The sequence below is a fragment of the Brassica napus genome, chromosome C7 (genome assembly GCF_020379485.1).
Source record: "Brassica napus cultivar Da-Ae chromosome C7, Da-Ae, whole genome shotgun sequence".
NCBI lineage: Eukaryota > Viridiplantae > Streptophyta > Magnoliopsida > Brassicales > Brassicaceae > Brassica > Brassica napus.
Window position 1 is genome coordinate 35,459,689 of NC_063450.1, and position 20,944 is coordinate 35,480,632.

The 20,944-nt window shown below is 41.2% G+C and overlaps 3 protein-coding genes across 6 annotated transcripts; 2 read left to right on the forward strand and 1 right to left on the reverse strand.

Moving 5' to 3' along the window:
- The first annotated feature begins 8,247 nt into the window (after nucleotides 1-8,247).
- On the forward strand, nucleotides 8,248-12,762 carry LOC106410512 (C2 and GRAM domain-containing protein At1g03370). 2 transcript variants are annotated; one of them, XM_013851023.3, is made up of 9 exons: nucleotides 8,248-9,133; nucleotides 9,204-10,427; nucleotides 10,519-10,701; nucleotides 10,788-10,894; nucleotides 10,967-11,071; nucleotides 11,164-11,280; nucleotides 11,365-11,627; nucleotides 11,761-11,926; nucleotides 12,047-12,762. In XM_013851023.3, exons 1-9 carry the CDS (start codon nucleotides 8,788-8,790, stop codon nucleotides 12,524-12,526), a joined length of 2,991 nt encoding a protein of 996 aa, XP_013706477.1. In that variant the 5' UTR covers nucleotides 8,248-8,787; the 3' UTR covers nucleotides 12,527-12,762. The 2 variants fall into 2 exon arrangements, with proteins under 2 accessions (XP_013706477.1, XP_013706476.1); XM_013851022.3 differs by having other exon boundaries at nucleotides 8,255-9,133; nucleotides 10,788-11,071.
- A 2,961-nt stretch (nucleotides 12,763-15,723) lies between these two features.
- Nucleotides 15,724-18,826, forward strand: LOC106410081 (probable galacturonosyltransferase 4). Of its 2 annotated transcripts, none has more exons than XM_013850577.3 (9): nucleotides 15,724-15,939; nucleotides 16,022-16,056; nucleotides 16,141-16,182; nucleotides 16,252-16,345; nucleotides 16,429-16,583; nucleotides 16,891-17,162; nucleotides 17,255-17,612; nucleotides 17,698-18,273; nucleotides 18,374-18,826. In XM_013850577.3, the coding sequence occupies exons 1-9, from the start codon at nucleotides 15,837-15,839 to the stop codon at nucleotides 18,647-18,649; spliced, it is 1,911 nt and encodes a 636-aa protein (XP_013706031.1). In that variant the 5' UTR covers nucleotides 15,724-15,836; the 3' UTR covers nucleotides 18,650-18,826. The 2 variants fall into 2 exon arrangements, with proteins under 2 accessions (XP_013706031.1, XP_013706032.1); XM_013850578.3 differs by having other exon boundaries at nucleotides 15,725-15,939; nucleotides 16,252-16,330.
- A 90-nt stretch (nucleotides 18,827-18,916) lies between these two features.
- Nucleotides 18,917-20,939, reverse strand: LOC106410083 (myb family transcription factor PHL7). 2 transcript variants are annotated; one of them, XM_013850581.3, is made up of 7 exons: nucleotides 20,710-20,939; nucleotides 20,333-20,495; nucleotides 20,102-20,178; nucleotides 19,942-19,984; nucleotides 19,801-19,858; nucleotides 19,648-19,717; nucleotides 18,917-19,567 (listed from the first exon to the last, which is right to left on the reverse strand). In XM_013850581.3, exons 2-7 carry the CDS (start codon nucleotides 20,448-20,450, stop codon nucleotides 19,070-19,072), a joined length of 864 nt encoding a protein of 287 aa, XP_013706035.1. In that variant the 5' UTR covers nucleotides 20,451-20,495; nucleotides 20,710-20,939; the 3' UTR covers nucleotides 18,917-19,069. The 2 variants fall into 2 exon arrangements, with proteins under 2 accessions (XP_013706035.1, XP_022561909.1); XM_022706188.2 differs by having other exon boundaries at nucleotides 20,333-20,533; nucleotides 20,710-20,887.
- Between the last annotated feature and the right edge of the window lie 5 nt (nucleotides 20,940-20,944).

Here is a 20,944-nt window from a genome sequence, read left to right on the forward strand (position 1 = left end):
GTAAAGACTAGCAATAATTAAGTGGATCACAATTGCATGAAGTCTCTAGTCTTGAATTAATCATGAATTCGTGGTATGCTGTAAAACGCTACATATGCAATCCTGAGAAAGTTTACAAGTAAGATGCTTACTACAATGTAATCAGAGATTTACAGTTTCATGCAACAAAAAATAAAATGCTGGTGTCAGAGTGATAGATTTATGTACTCCTGAACTCTATAACTCTCAACTCTCGTGTATATTGAATGTGAATGAGTACTTGATTACAGAAGTTTACGATCTCATGACGATCGCTCTGAGACTCATAGCGTCAACAGAATAACAACCAAATCAAGCATAAAAGAATCCACAACTCATACGACTCCTATTTATAACAACTCAATATAAAGTAAAGACTCTGACTCTTCCAGTGTCTTTACTTCTTCACTTCACCTTGTTTCCTTCCTACGATTCTTCTTCCTCCATAAGCACACGCTTTCCCTCCTTCTTTGAATAATCCTCCCGCTTCTCCTTTCCAACGACATCCTTATTCCTCATCCTCACATAAGCCTTCTTGTACTTATCAATACTCCCCCCTTTAAAACCAAGCTTGTCCTCAAGCTTAAACGCTGGATACAACTTCACAAACTCTGCAAACAACATCCAAGAATTGTCATGAGAAGGTGAGTCACTCCATTGAACCAACAACTCCAATTCACCCTTCCCATTGTAACGTTTAGCCAAGACTTCCACCGGCTGTGTCTGTGACTCCATCTCAACAAGACCAGAAGGAGGTAAAGGATTCACCACCACCCCTGATCCCACCACAGCTTTCAATTGCGAAACATGGAAGACTGGATGAATCTTCGAAGATCCCGGTAACGCTAATTTATACGCAGCCTTCCCCACACGCTCTAATACTTCAAACGGACCAAAGAATTTAGCCGACAATTTCTGACAAACTCTTCTCTGCACAGATTGCTGGCGATATGGTTTCAACTTCAGATAAACACGAGCCCCCACTGCAAACTCCACATCCCTTCTATGCAAATCCGCTGATTTCTTCATCAGAAACTGAGCCCGCAACAGATTACTCTTAATACCCTCCAACATGAAATCCCGCTCACGTAACGATGACTCCAACTCAAAGTTCATAGTAGAACCTTCTTCAAAACGTACAATAGCAGGTGGTTCTCTACCATAGACAACTTGGAACGGTGTAGCTTTCAGAGAAGTATGGAAAGAAGTGTTGTACCATAGTTCTGCCCAAGCTAAGTACCGAAACCAATTGCGCGGGTGTTGAGATACAAAGCACCGAAGATACGTTTCAAGACAACGGTTCAGCACTTCTGTTTGACCGTCAGTTTGCGGATGAAACGCCGTACTGTACTTTAGTTGTGACTCTGCCAAACGAAACGTTTCTTTCCAAAAAGCACTGAGGAAAATACGATCACGATCCGACACAATGCTCTTGGGATACCCGTGTAAACGAACCACCGTCTCAATAAACTTCTGCGCTACGTCAACCGTCGAGAAAGGATGTTTCAAAGCTATAAAGTGAGCATATTTACTTAGCCGATCCACCACCACCAAAATGACATTGAATCCCTGTGACGTAGGTAACCCCTCCACGAAATCTAATGAAATATCATCCCACACTCGGTCAGGAATAGGTAGTGGTTGAAGGAGACCAGCTGGAGACAATGTTGAGCTCTTATGCGTCTGACAAACCGAACACTCCGCAACATACTTCTGAATCCTCTTATAAATTCCCTCCCAATAGAAAGACTGCTGCACACGCTTCACCGTTTTAAGCACTCCGGAATGACCTCCAATCTTACCATCATGATACTCCTTTAAAATTAAAGGAATGAAACGAGACTCCTTAGGCAACACGAGTCTTCGCTTATACCACAACCTCCCATTTACAACCTGATAATTCGAGTTCTGCAATTCCCCATCTTTACACTTCCTCAACAACCTCTGAACATCCTCATCATTATCAATCTCCTTATAAATCTCTTGTAACTGCAACACCGATGGAATCGTCAAAGCCATCACTTGCGCACTAGACAGCTGAACCGACGACTCTAAGCAACGCGAGAGACCATCAGCTGCCTTATTCTCACATCCAGGTTTATAAAGAATCTCAAAATCGAAGCCCAACAGCTTGATTAACCACTTCTGATACTCCATATTAACCTCCCGTTGTTCCAAAAGAAACTTCAAACTTCGTTGATCCGTATGAACCACAAACTTCTGGCCAAGCAAATAATGTTTCCATTTTTGTACTGCCAGCACAACAGCCATCAACTCTCTTTCATAAGCAGGTTTCAACTGTTCCCTCGGTGACAATGCATGGCTGAAGAAAGCTATAGGTCTCTTGTCTTGCATTAACACCGCACCCACTCCAAATCCAGAAGCATCCGTTTCAAGAACAAACTGCTTTCCAAACTCTGGTAACGCTAGAACAGGCGCTGTTGTCATAGCCACCTTCAAATCTTCAAACGCAGAGTGAGCTTCCCCCGACCAGTCAAACTTATCCTTCTTCAATAGGTGAGTCAGAGGTCTCGCAATGATCCCATAGTTGCGCACAAAATGACGGTAATAACCCGTTAAACCCAAGAAACCACGTAGCTGTTTCACTGTAACCGGCGTAGGCCACACCCTCATCGCCTCTGTTTTCAATTTATCAGTTGCCACTCCTTGTGCTGAAATAATGTGTCCTAAGTATTCCACCTGAGCCATGCCAAAAACACACTTCTTCTGATTGGCAAATAACTTCTGTTCTCGGAATACTTCCAACACCAACCGCAAATGCACAATGTGATCCTCCATAGATTGGCTAAACACCAAAATATCGTCAAAAAACACCAAAACGAACTTCCGGAGGAATGGCTTGAACACTTGATTCATCAAACCTTGAAATGTCGCCGGAGCATTGGTCAAGCCAAAAGGCATGACCAAAAATTCGTAATGACCCTCGACGGTTCTAAAAGCCGTTTTCGCCACATCCTCCTCCTTCATACGTATCTGATGGTAACCAGAACGTAAATCTAACTTCGAAAACACAGAAGCACCGTGTAATTCATCCAAAAGTTGGTCGATAACCGGAATGGGAAACTTGTCCGGTACCGTTGCTCTGTTAAGCGCTCGATAGTCCACACAAAATCGATGAGAATTATCCTTCTTCTTCACCAGTAAGACAGGACTCGAAAATGGACTATTGCTTGGGCGAATAATTCCTGAATCCAACATCTCAGCTACCATCTTCTCCATCACAATCTCCGTCGCATGCGGGTATCTATAAGGCCTCACAGACACCGTACCTACTCCTGGTGCCAGAATGATCGAATGTTCCTTGCCCCTAATAGGTGGTAAACCTTGAGGAACCGCAAAAACATCAGACCAATCCTCTAATAGGCGCCTAACTTCCAATGGAACAGCGAAATGGGTTGGTAGCACATCAGACCTCTGATTAGCACTAGATGAGTAGGTTGGAGTTAATGGCTTAAGAGATAGTCTTGGACAATGTAGACTTCTGTCGCCCACCAATGTCACCTTCTCCCCTTCATAGACAAAAGAGAATATCTGTTCCCTCCAATCCACTTCACATTTGCCCAAAGTTTCCAGCCATTGTATGCCGAGAATGACATCAATCGATCCTAACTCAAGGGAGATAAAATCTGCGACAAAGTGAGAAGAACAGAGCTGAAAAGGAACCGCAGTGCACACTCCAGAACCCTTCACCATAACTCCATTCCCTAGCAACACATCCAAACCCTGAGAAACGCACTCCTTCAGACGTAACCGCGTGACCACTTGGGGAGAGATAAAATTGTGCGATGCTCCACTATCAATCATAACTATCACCTCCACATTTCCCACTCTACCCCGTAGCTTAGTCGTCTTAGGCGAGTCAATACCCAAGTAAGCATTAAGAGACAGAGTACGGAGTTCAGAAGAAGAAACTTGGAACTCCTCATGCAACTCTACTTCCTCCGCATCTACCAACTCTACTTCAAAACCATTCAATACCGTCAACACTCGGAACTCCCGTTTTGGACAAATAGCTTCATGTGCCTTCGACCACTTGTCCCCACATTTGAAGCACAGTCCTTGCCTACGCATAGCGTCCAATTCTGCATCTGAATGCCGCTGACGAGGTCTCTGGAACGACTTAGCTAAAGTCACATTCTCTTTTTGTGATTTTGTCTCCAACGTAACCGTTCCTTGATTTTTGTTGTAGTAACCTCCTGTTTTTGTTGTTGGAGCCGGTATCACCTTATTATGGCTCCCAGACGACTTAGGAGACTCAACCAACACCTTGCAAAAAGAGCTTGATTCCATCTTCAACACAGCCGCAATGAAATTAGAAAGTCCCTGTGGCTCTTTCATGCGGATCACCTCTTTCATCTCATGACTCAACCCAATATAGAAGATCCTCTCAAGATGGTGATCTGCTAGTCCCGGAACCTGAGCAGATAAGTCCTCAAATTCTGACACATACTCCGCCACAGTACCAGTTTGCTTGATAGAAAATAGTCTTGTGCTTGGTTCATCTTCAATAGACTCAGAAAATCTCACAAACATCCGCTGCTTAAAGTCTCTCCAATCATGAAAACCTCCTCTACGCGTTACCCAAGCGTACCATTTCTTCAATGCTCCTCTCAAACACAAAGGTACCAAATCCAATCTTGACTCTTCATCATACCGCCCAAGCTCAAAGAAATACTCAACATCCACCATCCATTCAGCAACACAAGTTCCATCACACACCGGCATCTCAATCTTCTTCAACATATTCTCTCGATTGTCCAAGTTCAACTGATCACGACGATAACCGAAAGATGCATCCTCACGAAATCTATCAACATTAGAATTTCGTACCTGCGAACGCGAAGATGATAACATCACCGGATCGCGATTCGGAGTGTGAATCGGCGACGAATCATTCACAGGTTGTTTTCCCAAAGCTTTAAGCACCGCATCAAACTTCGCATCCAGCTTCGAATCGATCGATGAAAGTTTCGTATCCACTAAATCGACTCTCGATTCCAGCGAATCGAATCTCTTATCCTTCACATCAGCATCCTTCGACAATCGCTCATACGCTCCCATCAGAAACTTCAATTGACCTTGTAACTTCGCCGGAGCTTCCGGCGACAAGTCAGAATCCTCAGATTGCGCCGTTGAATACATCGTCACCACACCGCGTTAGATTCGCTCTCAGTTTCACCGCACCAATGATAGATTTATGTACTCCTGAACTCTATAACTCTCAACTCTCGTGTATATTGAATGTGAATGAGTACTTGATTACAGAAGTTTACGATCTCATGACGATCGCTCTGAGACTCATAGCGTCAACAGAATAACAACCAAATCAAGCATAAAAGAATCCACAACTCATACGACTCCTATTTATAACAACTCAATATAAAGTAAAGACTCTGACTCTTCCAGTGTCTTTACTTCTTCACTTCACCTTGTTTCCTTCCTACGATTCTTCTTCCTCCATAAGCACACGCTTTCCCTCCTTCTTTGAATAATCCTCCCGCTTCTCCTTTCCAACGACATCCTTATTCCTCATCCTCACATAAGCCTTCTTGTACTTATCACAGAGCATTTAATAAAAAAAACTACATTATCTCTTGGTAAAATTATCTAACACTTTCTTAATGGAACAAGACAGATTCTAAACAACTTTTTAAGATTAAAGAAAAGCAATCAAGAATTTAGAGAAAGGAATTGTTAGTATTAGTAAAAGATAATTCATTCTTGTTTAATCAACTTTGAAACGTGAGACAACTAGTGATACTTTTGATTAATCAACTTCATCTAAATATCAAAAATGTTACAAAAAAAATCAAGAATCTTCAAAATTTCTGATCTATTACTTGTTATTTGACATCTGTCCTCGTCAGCTTCTTGAAAAAAGCCTATGTGCTTCATGAGTAGAGTTTAAATCTTCAAATCTAGAGTAAGGATTGCCTGTTGCAGTAGTATCACTTGTGCTAGAGCATGATGTTGCTTGAGGAGGAGGAGGAGGAGCGAATCTGATGAATGGCTTCCCATTGACCATCTCTGGAAAGCTCTCTGTGGCGAGGAAAAGTCCATGGCAGAATGGACAAGGCAAGGTCTTGTCAAGATGAACAGCTCTCACATGTTCAGAGTATGTCAAGCAACGAGTGCACATTGTCCAGAATGTACTTACTTACTTTCTTCTTTTTCGGTGAAGGTGCTTCTTCTTTCGCCTTGCCTGCCTCCTCCAGACGCCGGTAAATTGGAATGACATAAACGATAAAATAAAAGTAATGTTAAGGAAAACAGACGAATGTAAGAACGAATACTATTCGCAAACAGACATGGAGTCGAGATATGATCTATTTCCTTAACTCAAAATATTCGCTCCGTTAGTGAGACGAGACTGTACTAATATAGAGTCCCAGGATACAACCATGGCAGACGAATCACGCCTCACTCGTGATCGCCCTATCGAACTATAAACTCTACGGAACACTCTCGTATTTATGACTTACGCTAAAGGATTTTTGCTGGTGGTTTCGATGTGAAAAAAAGTTAAGGAATGAAGGAAGAGGAGAGACGATATTTAAAGAGACGGAGAAGACCCACTTCCCGCAACAGCTGCTGCACGTGGGCGAGAATCTCGCGGAGATCGAGGGAAGCTGAGTTCTGAAACTTCTTCCTCAAGACTCTCTCTTATCTCGTTTAAAATTTTCGAGAGGATAAAAGCATGACGTTTTTATTTTCTAGACAAACTACTTGTCGTTTTAAATAAAATTGTATGCTGTTTTTTCCCGAAATAAATGGCAAAATATTGAGCTTAACTTGGTCCAAAAAAAATATTCTTATTGGACCGGAGGCTCTCCACCAAGACCCAAGTCCAAACCCAAGCCCAAGCCCAAGCCGAGCCGGCCGGACGGCGGCCAAGCCCAGATAAGTTCCTCCAAGCCGTTTAAACCAAAGATAGACTGATAACATATATATGCATCACAACTTCACCTTGTTTAGTCGATGTGGGACTTTGTCCATTCTCATCATTTCACATTGGCTTATCTGGGCTTTTTCATTCAACAGCCCATCTCATTTCTTTTCATAATTTTCCAATTATTGTTTAAGCCATTGGGTTAAATTAATTGGTCCAACAATCCCCCACATGAATAAAAATGACTCTAAACATATGCAGACTAAATGCAGACTCGATAGACTCTAAAAACCTATACTTATTCTAATCCTGACTAGACTAGACAGACTTATCGAGAGTGTTTGCGAAAAATTCACTGTGTTTGAGTTGGTGGCATTTTTAAGTCTTGAACCACTCATAGTTAATATCTGTCGGGTTTACTTTACCAGGAGGTGAACATGATATCTTGAACCAACCGGTGTTTTATGTAGACCGAGACAACATGCATAACACAGCTTCATTTTCTCGTAGAACTTAGTTCTCTATTGTGTTCATTGTGGCCATGAACTATTCATGGTTTTCATGAGTGAACTTAGAGAATATAGTCTTGCATTCGTTCTCCTAGAAACGGCCCCATTTCACATTCATTAGGTGATTGACCATGAAAAGTATTGAGTAATACTCCGCTTTAGAAGCTATGGAATCATTAAAAGCTTATGCTTATCCTTATCACATTCTTAAGCACTTTATCATCTTAGGAGCTGGGAAGAGACAACTTTGTCTCAAGTGCTTTGGTTAGATTTTGTTTGATTTTGTTTTCCCTTTGAACCTACGTCTTGGGATGTCCGGTCATGATAGGTAGGGTTGCAATCAAGCATCCTCATTCGTTATAGGCTTTAAACTCATTTCTTTTGATGATTTAACAACAACATCTCGTGGCAAACCTTTAGTAAATGGATCCGCTAGGTTGACAGCCGATTTGAGGAATAATGTCATTAATCTCGCGAAATAATATATTTTGATTGATTCAATTATTGTGGCATAAATTAAAAGTTTTAATTTCTTTTAGTCTATACCCCAGTGGATGAGTTAAATCTGCTGAAAATATAGAATAAGACAAAAATGTGCACACATTCTTTACAATTTAAGAAGGTCAAGTAGAAATTGGGCCTTTTAAAAGCCCAATATATGATTGCACGGCCTTACGAAAGCGGTTATTCGTTAATATATATAGGCAAAAGAGGAAAACTGAAACTGAGAAGATCAAAGCCTCCTTACTTCTCACTAGTAAAGACCAAAAAGAGAGAGAGAGCGCCACCGTAATCGGGAATCTGGCACGTAAAATAGAAGCGAATATTTCGCAGGAGCTACTTTCCATCGGCGAAATGAAAAAAAATCTAAATCCAAAATTATTATAGCAAAAAAGAGAATAATGTGAAGAAAAAAAAGCGTGACGGGTTCCGTACGTGAGAAAGAGAGATTGAAATTGAAAAGAAAAGAAAAGAAAAAATGTGAAAAAAAGGAAAAGGTCATTCATTTTAGAGAATGAGAAAAGTCAAATCCTCAACGCCTTCTTCCTCAACCCCTCTTTGACGCGGAATTGATCATAAGTCTCCGGCTAATCCCCAAAAAACATCTCTCGCTCTAATGCCCCCCACCGTCATTGATTGTTTCAAATCAATCAAGCAGCTTTTACGATTGTTATGATCATCCTTATCTGATTTTTTTTTGTGTGATCCGCTCTTCGTCAATGGCGGGCCCTCTCCCGTAAAGACCATCCCTTTCCCAACTCTCTGCTCCATTATTCCTTCATTACCCTTTTGTTTTCTTGCTCCTCCTTCCTCGATCGATCTCATTTTGTGTTGAATAGAGAGAGAGATATGAAGCTCCAGGTCCGAGTCATTGAAGCGAGGAATCTTCCCGCCATGGATCTCAACGGCTTCAGCGACCCTTACGTCAGGCTGCAGCTCGGCAAACACAGGTCGAGGACCAAAGTAGTTAAGAAGAACTTGAACCCCAAATGGGGCGACGATTTCACCTTCCGCGTCGACGATTTGAAAGACGAGCTCGTCGTCTCTGTTCTCGACGAGGATAAGTACTTCAACGACGACTTCGTTGGCCAGGTCCGTGTTCCCGTTTCTCAGGTCTTCGATGCCGAGAATCAGTCCCTTGGCAGTGTTTGGTATCCTCTTTTGCCTAAGAAGAAAGGCTCCAAGAAGGATTGTGGTAACGCCTCTTTATCTCTTTTGTCTGTGCTTTAAAGTTGGAGACTTTGACTTTCCATTATGATGTGTAGGTGATATACTTCTAGGGATTTGGTTCAGTCAGAAGAACTCTGTTGTTGATTTGAACTCTTCTGCGGATCAGAGGTCTTCTGACGTGGGGATGGAGACTTCTGCTGATCCCTCCACTTGCGCCTCTCCTTGTAGATCCGAAGATGCTGCTTCCTCTTCCAAGGACTCGCAGAAGTCATTAGCTGGACGAATCGCTCAGATTTTTCAGAAGAATGCTGATGCTTCAGCAGCGCCTACACCGTCGATTAGCAGGAGCATTGACGCTTCTGAACCATCGTCTGAGATGTCTAGATCAATCTTTTCCCTTGAGTTATCTGAAGACGAGTCATCTCCCGCTTCCTTTGACGAAGTTATGAAGGCTATTGAGTCGAGAGATCAGGAAGTTGAAACTCCTAGTAATCTACCAGGCGGGATCCTTGTTGACCAGTTGTTTATGATCACACCATCAGACCTTAACACTGTACTCTTTGCACCGGATTCGAGTTTCTATACATCCTTGACTGAGTTGCAAGGGACTACGGAGGTTCAGATAACACCGTGGAAGCTTGAAAACGAAGGCGAGAGTGCTAAGCGGGTTGTGAGTTACCTCAAGGCCGCGACTAAACTTATTAAGGCTGTCAAAGGCACAGAGGAGCAGGCCTATCTCAAAGCGGATGGAGAGGTTTACTCTGTTTTAGCTATTGTTTCCACTCCTGATGTCCCGTTCGGAAGTACCTTCAAGGTTGAAGTGCTTTACTGCATCTCTCCTGGTCCCGAGCTGCCTTCTGGGGAGCAGTGTTCCCGTTTGGTGATTTCATGGAGGTTGAATTTTCTTCAGAGCACCATGATGAAAGGTATGATAGAGAACGGAGCAAGGCAAGGGCTAAAAGACAGCTTCGAACAGTATGCAACCTTGTTGGCTCAAAATGTAAAGCCTGTGGATTCAAAGGACATTGGGGTGAACAAGGATCAAGCTCTGTCTTCCTTGCACGCTGAACCCCAATCAGACTGGAAATTGGCTGTACAGTATTTCGCCAACTTCACCGTGTTTTCCACTTTCTTGATTGGTGTGTATGTATTTGTACATATTATGTTGTCCTTACCTAGCGCAATTCAAGGGCTCGAGTTTAGTGGCCTTGATTTGCCGGATTCAATTGGAGAGTTTGTTGTTAGTGGGGTTCTCGTTCTTCAGTGCGAAAGAGTATTGCAGTTGATTTCACGTTTCATGCAGGCAAGAAAACAGAAAGGTAAATATCCATGAAGATGTAGCTCTCTCGTTGTAGCTTCTGTGTGTATCTGACTGATCATTAACTTTTTTCTTATAAAAAAAAATTGTAGGCAGTGATCATGGCGTCAAAGCTCATGGAGATGGTTGGTTGCTAACCGTTGCTCTAATAGAGGGGGTTGATCTAGCAGCTGTAGATCCAAGCGGGCATTGTGATCCGTATATTGTATTTACTTCCAATGGGAAGACGAGAACCAGCTCTATCAAGTTCCAGAAATCTCATCCTCTATGGAATGGTAAATTGTTGCACTATGGTTTACTTATGTCTAGTTATTCTTGAATGATTATGATCTTTGATTTGTCATCTTCTTGTTTTGTGCAGAAATATTTGAGTTTGATGCGATGGCTGATCCCCCTTCTGTACTGAATATTGAAGTTTACGATTTCGACGGACCTTTCGACGAGGCTGTTTCATTGGGACATGCTGAGGTAAACTTTGTGAGATCTAATATATCTGATCTAGCTGATGTGTGGATTCCACTACAAGGGAAACTGGCTCAGGCTTGTCAATCCAAACTGCACTTGAGGATATTCTTGGATCATACAGGAGGTGGAGATGTTGTTAGAGACTATTTAACTAAGATGGAAAAAGAGGTTGGCAAGAAGGTATATGTTGCTACTACTTTATTCTCTCAGTCAAACATTTAATATGCGCTATTGTTAGTGTGCGTTCTTATCTACCAAAATTGAAATTTCAGATTAATGTGCGGTCTCCTCAAACAAACTCAGCCTTTCAGAAGCTGTTTGGTCTCCCGCAAGAAGAATTTTTGATTAATGACTTTACATGTCACTTAAAGAGGAAAATGCCTTTGCAGGTGACGAGATCTTGATGTTCATCACATTGTTTTAGTATTCAAACTGCTTCCTCTTTTCAATTAATTTATTTTTGTTTTCTGCAGGGTCGTCTTTTCCTGTCTGCAAGAATAGTTGGATTTTACGCAAGCCTGTTTGGTAACAAAACGAAGTTCTTTTTCCTGTGGGAAGATATAGAGGATATTCAAGTACTTCCTCCCACTCTTGCTTCGATGGGGAGTCCCACTGTCGTCATGACTCTCAGACCAAATAGAGGAACGGACGCGCGGATAGGCGCAAAAACACATGATGAGGAAGGCAGGCTTAAGTTCCATTTCCATTCATTTGTGTCTTTCAATGTAGCACAAAAGTAAGTGACGAGTCCTCTTTCCCTGATGGTTTATTTGTTAATATTAGCTTGCTCACTCATATCAACGTCCTAGTTTTTTCTGTCCCCAACCAATTTGCTTAGCATGACTTGCCCTTTTGTTTGTGTGTTATAGGACAATAATGGCTCTGTGGAAGGCAAAATCCTTGACGCCAGAGCAGAAAGTGCAAGCTGTTGAAGAGGAATCAGAGCAGAAACTACAAAGTGAAGAGTGTGGTTCGTTCTTGGGTATTGATGACGTCAGATTCTCTGAGGTCTACTCTTTGACTCTCTCTGTTCCGGTGAGTTTTCCCCTTCCACTGCAATGTGTTACATGGAATTGACTCTTAAATCTTTTGGCAAGAATGTATATTGAGTTTTGAATATCGTCTCTTGCATTGACTCTCTAACTAACTCTGTAGGTAAGTTTCTTTATGGAGTTGTTTGGTGGGGGTGAAGTAGATCGAAAGGCTATGGAGAGAGCGTGTTGTCAGAGCTATTCATGCAGCCCATGGGAGTCAGAGAAGGCTGATGTGTATGAGAGGCAGACATACTACAGAGATAAGCGGATATCACGTTATAGAGGAGAAGTAACAAGCACCCAGCAAAAGACCCTTGTGCCAGATAAGAATGGGTGGCTTGTGGAAGAGGTCATGACTCTCCATGGAGTTCCGTTGGGAGACTATTTCAATCTCCATCTTAGGTACCAGATTGAAGAAGTGGCCTCGAAGCCAAATACAACATACGTGCGAGTATACTTTGGGATTGAATGGCTAAAGAGCAGTAGACATCAGAAAAGGGTGACAAAGAACATCCTGGTAAACCTGCAGGATAGGCTCAAGATGGTATTTGGATTCTTGGAGAAGGAATATAGCAGCAGACAACAGCAGCAAGTAGCATGATATATATATTTATATATATAGACTTTGGTCTGAGAATGGAGGGCCATTGTAGCTCTCAACTCAAGCTCAAAGCATTCCTTATTCTTCTTACGTCATATAATTAGATGACTTGTTGTCTGTAGTGAAAACAGAGTTTTGTGATTATTGTTGGTGATGCTCTGCCTAAACCTCTTCGAAAGTGATCAAATTGTGGTCACTTCGTGTGTTGTTGTTCAATGCATGTTTTCTCTTCTCTAGTTGCTATGTTTTTTTATAATAAGCTCTAGCTCGCACCTTCTAATATTTGTGTCTCTGAATGCGAGGTAGTAATCTCTACTAAAGAGCTTCAGTACAGACAACAAACCCTGAGCACCTTCTAATATCTGTGTTGTTATGTGCAGATCTGTGTGATTGCTAATGTCTGCCCTGAAAACATTGATGAAGTTTTTGCATTTGTTCCATTGATTAAGGTATGCATTAGTGTCAGCAGGATCTAAGGCTTGTTTCTTATACTTTTATGTTTATATTTTTCCAGTTTTCATCCTGAATTTGTATCAAAACCGAATCTGAGTTTGTTTGTGGTATCTTGCTTTGTGGATTTATCCAGGGGAGAAAAGACAAGATCAGTGAGCCCTTAGAAGAGGCATTGACAAAGTTATCCAAGCTCAAAAGATCTGCTTAAGGGAGTTAACTGCTAGATTATGAATAACGTGCATTGATGAATCTAGATCTAAGCTGGTTAACTGTAGTAGGAAAGACCGGTTTAGTTGGGTTAGGGGGTTTTAGGCATGGTAATGCATCTAAGTAAGGTTGGGTTTGTATATGATCTAATGCTGTCACAACAACATTTTATGTAAGGTTTAACCATTGCATCATAAATCTGTAACTCCTGCTACTTTTCATCATGCAACAGAGTTCATTCAACAACAGATATCAAACTGAAATCTAGTGATTTCCAAACAAGTGAAATATCCATAAACTAGAAACTGGATGTTAAATGTTGCTCAACGAACACATCATTATGAAACCAGAAAAAGCACACATAAAATTAGATAAGAGTAGTGGTGTGTATAAAGGACTTAGTACTCGGAAACATGGACGATCTCAGTGCGACCTACTTTCTTCGTCAGAGTTTGGGCAAGCACAGCTATCTCCACTTGCTCTCCTTCCACCACAAGCTTCCCTTGTTCTCTCTCCAACCGCACCGACGTAACTCCTGAAAACGTATGTTGCTTTTTCATTAGACATGTGTTTTTGTGATTTGTGTGTGTGTGTGTGTGTGTGTTGTTTGGTTGTTTAAAAATTTACCAAATGTTCCTGCTATAATCTTGAATGCTTTGGTCCTGCATTTATCACACCTCATACGAATTTTCAGCACTATGGTTTGCTGATGATCACATGGACAAACTCATCTTAAAAAATCAAGTGATGCATATAATATGATTTGATCAAATGGAGAGAAGAAGAAAGAGAAATGATCTTTTTTTACCTTTGCCATATCTTGTAGCTGTGGAGAGAAACTTAAATGGTGATTGATTTCTGAGAAAGGAAGGGCTCTTGAGACAAGCAAAGGTTTGTTTAGCTTATAAAGACGATGAAACCAACGGACATTAATGCCAATACATAAAAGAGAGATACAAAGTTTTCATGTGCTAATTGACTATATGACAATATCTCTCTCCTTAAGTTTCCACTTATAGCAAACCATCACTATCTTACTTCTATTTTCACATCTCATGAAAGCAATGTCTTGACGTCCACAGTTTCATCTTTACGTCTTGTGGTCTCATTGGCCATTTTTTATTGTTTCTTAACCTGAATTGGTTATTTGATGAAAGCAAAAGTTTAACTACCACAAAACAAAAAATGTAGAAAAAGCTGTATCCTCCTGATATATGCGTTCAGACTTGATGATCTGATAATTAAAATCTGTGGGAAAGCTTTACTTGCATTGTTTACTATCTTTATAAGTTCTTGTCACGTATGTGAGCTTATATAAAACAGGACTGCATCTTGTTTTGGTTGGCTACTTAAAAAAGTCTTACATCGTTTACTTGGGATCTCACATGCATGGCCTTAAAATCTCTCCCTTGGCCGTTAGACAAGTAGCTGAATCTCATCATGACTTTCTTGTATCCTTTTTTGGGAAGATATTCATATGACAGGCTTCCAAGTCTTTGTTTTTTTTTTATTTGTGCCTCTTGCCTATATTTTTCTTAGTGATTGATATGATCCTCATGCATCTTAGCAGTGATGAGAAGGCTAGAAACGCAATTTTATTACTCCTACATTAAGAGACATATCAACCGCTTTGCAGCCATTCTTGAAGAAGGAGAAGTAGTAGCGATTTCAAGTAAATAATTAAAAAAAAATAGAAGATAAAAACTCTCTTCCTCTTTGAGTAAATAAGAGAGTGTACCTCTGTTGTGTTTCAGTGTGATCAGTGTGTTTCTAGACAAGGGAAAAAAGTTGCACATGACCATTCTTGGGAACTCATGCAAATAGAGAAGGATGGTGTGATGACCCTCAAGTTCCTTGTGGGCAAAAAACAAGATTTAGTGAAGACACAATAATCTCGGAAACCTTGACACTGGTTTGCAATCTCAACTTCCTCTACTCCCTCTTACATTATACACTAACTAGCAACACTAATGCCACCGTCTTGTGCATCATTAGGCGCTTGGTCTGAATCCTGAAGCTTTAGCTCAGATAGACTTGGGCATGTTCCTTCTGGATGGAAAGGAAGTTGAGCCAAATGTGTTGGGAGTTTGATAGAGTTGGTCAAGTTAAAAGTTTTAAGATGACATTAGAACCTAACTGGGACTACAAAAGGCCAAACCTTTGGAGATCAGATCTCACATGGAATGATGACAAAACATTATGTTAGAACTTTGAAGTCCTTGTCAAGTCCTCTATTGTATTTCTTGAATTTTTGAGACTTTGAATTCAAGAAAGTGTATAGTAGTTATATATGCCAACTAAGATTGTGTCGGTTTAGTTAATTAAGTGAGCTGTATGTTTATTGAATCTGAACCACACAATTCTCCTTCCTTAAAAACATCATTATCATTCGAAATACTAATTAAACATCATATAGTTAGAGGCCTACTTAACTAATATTAATTGCTGAATGATTTGAAAGAAACGAAAACAATTGATGAATGCTTAATAATTAACTCTAAACCGAGTTAAAAGGGTAAAACCGTCTTAAAAAAACAGCTAGTTTTCACCTGGTTCTCTCTCTAAAAACAATCATTCATTCACATTTCACAGTCCGCACATTGATGCTCCAATCTCTCTTGATCTTGATGCGACCGCGAAGACGACGACAATGGTGACGATCCGAAACCTCGTTCTTTTCTTATTGCTCCTCACCGTCGCTGCTCCTATCCTCCTCTACACCGATCCCTCCGCCTCCTTCACGACCCCATCTTGTCAGTTTCCCCTCTCTCTTTCTCTTCTCCGATTTTGCATCGATTTGGTCGCATTCTAACTTCTCTGTGTTTGATTCTGTAGCTAAACGAGATTTTCTCGATGAAGTAACTGCTCTGGTTAGTATCCTTCTCTTCCCCTCCATTGATGTGTTCTTCAAAGTTTTACTTTTTTTTTTAACGCTTTAGTGTTTCTTGATTCAGACTTTCAATTCCGATGGAAACCGTTTGAATCTGCTTCCAAGGGTAAAAGCTTTCTCTCGTATCATCGCCTCCTCGTCTTCTTAATAATCTCTTTGTTCCAATTGTGTATAGGAATCTCCGGCGGTGGTGAGAAGAGACGTCGTGGGTGTAATCTATTCCACGCAAGACTCTGATTCTTCGCGGAGGCAAGGTATCCTATCCACAAGTTATTATCCTCTCCCTTTTTTTTTTTAAAGTTTTTAACTTTTTACGAGTTTAGTTCTCACAAAGCTATTCCCTTTTTTTCAGAAACGAGGGATCAGTTCTCTGCTCGTGTTCTTTCGGCCACCGACGATGAAACTCAGTCTCAAACTGTCAATCCCATCCAACAACTCACTCATGCAGCTTCGGAGATGGATAAGCCAAATGACATGCACGTTTCTTCTAACACCTCTCAGAATAGAGTACGTTTTTTATATGAATGCTGTCAGACTTATCCTTTTAGGTCGATTAGAACTCCTCCAGGGGGAGAGTATGCAATAACTGACATTGAATTTCGTTGGAGCTTCCTCATTTTTAGACTCCAGACTTGACTGTATGCTTGATAGTGTAACTTCTTCTTGTGGTGGCTGCTAATCTAACTATTGTGACCACCTAATTAATTGCCTGCTAGCCCCATAAATGTTGTTGACCCTAAATGATCTATGTACTCTCATTAAGTTGTGTGCTGATGTCGATCTTACCATCTGTACCGATCTCATCATCTTGTAGGAAAAGATGCATGTTCAGTTGACCCAGAAAACCGCTGAAAAGGTTGATGAGCAAGAGCCTAAAGATTCTGGAGCTGAGAAAGAGAGAGGAAATGCGGTGATGCCTGATGCTCAGGTTAGGCATCTTAAAGATCAGCTGATTAGGGCAAAGGTTTATCTTTCACTTCCAGCTGCCAAGGCCAATCCCCATTTTGTCAGAGAGCTTCGGCTCCGTGTTAAAGAAGTTCAACGGGCTGTCTTAGATGCCTCCAAGGATTCGGATCTCCCAAAGAAGTAAGTGTCCTAGGAAATGTGGTTAATGACCAGTTAAAAAGAAAAGAAAATTTCTTCCTGTGACTAATGTCTATGGCATTTTTTAAACTCAGTGCTGTAGAAAAGTTGAAAGCAATGGAGCAAACATTGGCCAAAGGCAAGCAGATCCAAGATGACTGTTCCACGGTAGTGAAGAAGCTACGTGCAATGCTCCACTCGGCAGAGGAGCAGCTACGAGTCCATAAGAAGCAAACCATGTTCTTGACACAATTGACTGCCAAGACGATTCCAAAGGGCCTTCACTGCCTCCCTCTACGCCTCACTACCGATTATTATGCTTTGAATTCGTCTCAACAACAATTCCCGAATCAGGAGAAACTAGAAGATAATCAGCTTTATCACTATGCCCTCTTCTCTGATAATGTTTTGGCTGCATCAGCTGTTGTTAACTCTACCGTAACCAATGCAAAGGTAAGATTTAACTTTATTCGTCTGTTTGAACTGTTAAATGTGTTTCTTTCTGTTAAAACTTACGGCTATATTGGTTAATTGGCAGCATCCCTCAAAGCATGTCTTCCACATCGTCACAGACAGACTCAACTATGCGGCAATGAGGATGTGGTTCCTAAACAACCCACCAGGCAAAGCCACCATCCAGGTTCAGAACGTTGAAGAATTTACATGGCTGAACTCAAGCTACAGTCCTGTTCTCAAACAGCTTAGTTCTCGATCGATGATAAACTACTACTTCAGGGCACACCATACAAATTCAGATGCCAACTTGAAGTTCCGGAATCCAAAATACTTGTCTATCCTTAATCATCTTCGCTTTTACTTGCCTGAGATCTTCCCAAAGCTCAGCAAGGTGCTCTTCTTGGATGATGATATAGTTGTGCAGAAGGACCTGTCTGGTCTTTGGTCAGTTGATCTGAAGGGTAATGTCAACGGTGCTGTAGAGACTTGTGGGGAAAGCTTCCATCGCTTTGACCGATACCTCAACTTCTCAAATCCACTCATCTCCAAGAATTTTGACCCTCGTGCTTGTGGATGGGCGTATGGTATGAATGTTTTTGACCTTGACGAATGGAAGCGGCAAAACATCACAGAGGTCTACCATCGATGGCAAAATCTGGTACGCAGAAAACATTTTCAGCTATGGTTTGGTTGCATCTTTCTTTGACTTCAAGAATGTTTGTTGATCTTTTATACATGAACTGTTTTGAACTTTGCAGAATCAAGACCGAGAATTATGGAAGCTAGGGACGTTGCCGCCTGGTCTCATCACATTTTGGAAACGAACATACCCGCTGGAACGGAGATGGCACGTGCTGGGCCTTGGATACAACCCAAGTGTGAACCAGAGGGATATTGAGAGGGCAGCCGTCGTACACTATAACGGCAACCTCAAACCATGGCTAGAGATTGGGCTTCCAAAATATCGAGGCATCTGGTCAAAGCACGTCGACTATCAGCACGTTTATCTCAGAGAATGCAACATCAATCCTTAGAATTAGCGTCTCTATTGAAGAGTGTTTGTAACATGCGTCAAAGTTTATTTCTTTCGTTTTTTTGATGAGGTCTTCATTACATGATAAACCAAATTGTAGATGATACGCAAACTACATTCGTTTGGATAGTCACGACCGATGTTATTAGTGAAATATACATGTTATTTTTGTTAAAAATGTCCTTGGAGAACACTTTTTTCTTCTAAATAGCTTCAGAAGAACTTTCACTTGTGTTGTAAGAAAGTACTTACTGGTGTTTTTAACAAATTACAGCACAACACGACATATATTCATTGTTCATGCTAGTGGCAATGTCTATAACCAGAGAGTTGTGATCAACTCCTAACTTTTGGGAATATAGATAGACAACAAAACTACATGTGATACACTCAACTACAGATGCAACCTGATACACACAACTCATAGAACGTCTTCTGAAACCTTGTCCAATCCATCTTCAGCCCCTAACAGTGATGTAGATGGATGGTCAAAGGCGAGAGCATGGTCTGACTGATGGTAAGAAGCGCTCATGCCTGATTCTAGTATTGGGTGCGCCACTACCATCTCATTCGTATAACCAGCTGCACCTCCTCTCATTAATCTAGGCTTCTTTGACGATCTCTCTTCTCCTGCGCTCTCGTCTTGAGACCCAATGTTACACCCCGAGTCTGGTGTCAATGCCTCCCGGTAAGATGAATGAGACTCTTCAACTGAAAGGCTCTTGTCTGGCTCACATTCTTTGCCAGATTTACCCTGGAGGGGAAACTCGGATGTTGGGGCAGGGGTTGCAGGATCTGACTCGCCTGTTACTGGGCCTGAGGATTCGCCAAGAGCTCCACTGAGTCGCTGTTGCTCTTCAATTATCTTCTTTAAGTACTTCCCTTGTGCTTCTATGCGTAGTTGCAGCTGTCTTTGCACCTACAAAACAGAAAATAATGTCATACTTAAATGCTATTCCTGATTAATTATTTCTTAAAGTAGTATTGTGAAGGCATTACTTCTAGTTGCTCGTGCAAACGTTTCTGAACTTCCATCTGCAACTTGAGGGCTTCAGTTATCTGCGTTCCCCTGTAATCGAAAAGTGTTAGCCTCTTTCTGATCATTTAATCTGAAGCATCACAAATCAACTCAAACAATGAAACTTCACTTACGGTGAACCGTCCAACCCAGAGAGCACATCTCCAGATTCTTTCTTATCGGTTTTCTTCCCTGAAAAATTAAACAAACTCCAGTTTCAGGCAAATAGGCGACAGTGAGCATGAGAAAAATAAAGGAATTGAATGTCCACCTACCCTCAGACGACGAATCTGGCAGATACTTTGCAAGACGATATTTCTGAGTCAAAACACATGTGCAAGATCAGCAAAAGAAACTAAGGGATGCATTCATGGTTCAGACTTAAGAGAAAGAGAGAATAAAACAGGGCCACACACTGTAATCTCTTCAGTATACCTGTAAGTGACTCTTGACATGATATATAGTTAAACCTTGTACACCCATCACTCTAAGAACGCCTTTAGGTGTAGCTCCTTTGAACATCAAAGAAAGAAAGAAAAAAAGACAAATAATCAGTAACCCTAACCAAACAGATAGGCTTTTCCTCTCATGACTACAAAACATGTTGTCATAAGAACATGAGTTACTAAATTAGCAGACAAGGGTTACTAGAAAAAGGGAACTCACTGTCAGGACCACCAAGTTGAGCCACGGCATCAACGAAGCGTTCATGAAGCTCATGCGTCCAACGCAAACGTTGTTTGGAAGCATGACTAGAATTGTTCCCACCGTCGTCAGCTTCCATCAGGCTAATGAGTTGTTGCTCGTCAGAAACATCAGGCAGTCAACTCTGCAGCAATGGAAATGATTAGAGGACCTTTAAAGCTCCTAAATTTAGAAATAATACAAATTCAATTATTAGTGAACTCAAGTTTAAGACTTTCTCTAAAGTTCTACCAGATCAGATGAACACCCAATCACATGGCTGTGTTCATATCAAATCGGAGTAATTTATCACCGAAAATAGAAAAAGAAACTGAAAAAAAAAAAAAAAAAGGAGAAACCTGTGGGTGGATCTATGCTAGAAACTCTTCTCCGGTCTCTCCGACACTCCAATCCAATCCGATATAGGTTTTGTCTGTATCTGTTAATTTCACTCAGTCGTCTTAGTTCCGATTGTTCCTGAGGAGCGCGATGAAGCAGCAGAGTCCACCGGTTTTTCTTCGATAGATCGAATTCGCGTCTGTGGCATTGACTATTGTACATATATTCACTGGGCCGGATCTAAGGCCCATTAAG

Bases quoted from the DNA above. Each gene is read 5' to 3' on its own strand.
- LOC106410512 (XM_013851022.3), top strand. From the start codon at position 8,788: ATGAAGCTCCAGGTCCGAGTCATTGAAGCGAGGAATCTTCCCGCCATG. The intron at 9,134-9,203 runs GTAACGCCTCTT...TATGATGTGTAG, and splicing joins AGGCTCCAAGAAGGATTGTG to GTGATATACTTCTAGGGATT. The intron at 11,281-11,364 runs GTGACGAGATCT...TGTTTTCTGCAG, and splicing joins AGAGGAAAATGCCTTTGCAG to GGTCGTCTTTTCCTGTCTGC.
- LOC106410081 (XM_013850577.3), top strand. From the start codon at position 15,837: ATGGTGACGATCCGAAACCTCGTTCTTTTCTTATTGCTCCTCACCGTC. The intron at 16,057-16,140 runs GTTAGTATCCTT...TTCTTGATTCAG, and splicing joins TCGATGAAGTAACTGCTCTG to ACTTTCAATTCCGATGGAAA. The intron at 17,163-17,254 runs GTAAGTGTCCTA...TTTTAAACTCAG, and splicing joins GATTCGGATCTCCCAAAGAA to TGCTGTAGAAAAGTTGAAAG.
- LOC106410083 (XM_013850581.3), bottom strand. From the start codon at position 20,450: ATGGAAGCTGACGACGGTGGGAACAATTCTAGTCATGCTTCCAAACAA. The intron at 19,718-19,800 runs GTAAGTGAAGTT...TTTCGATTACAG, and splicing joins TCTGGGTTGGACGGTTCACC to GGGAACGCAGATAACTGAAG. The intron at 19,568-19,647 runs GTAATGCCTTCA...TCTGTTTTGTAG, and splicing joins GTTTGCACGAGCAACTAGAA to GTGCAAAGACAGCTGCAACT.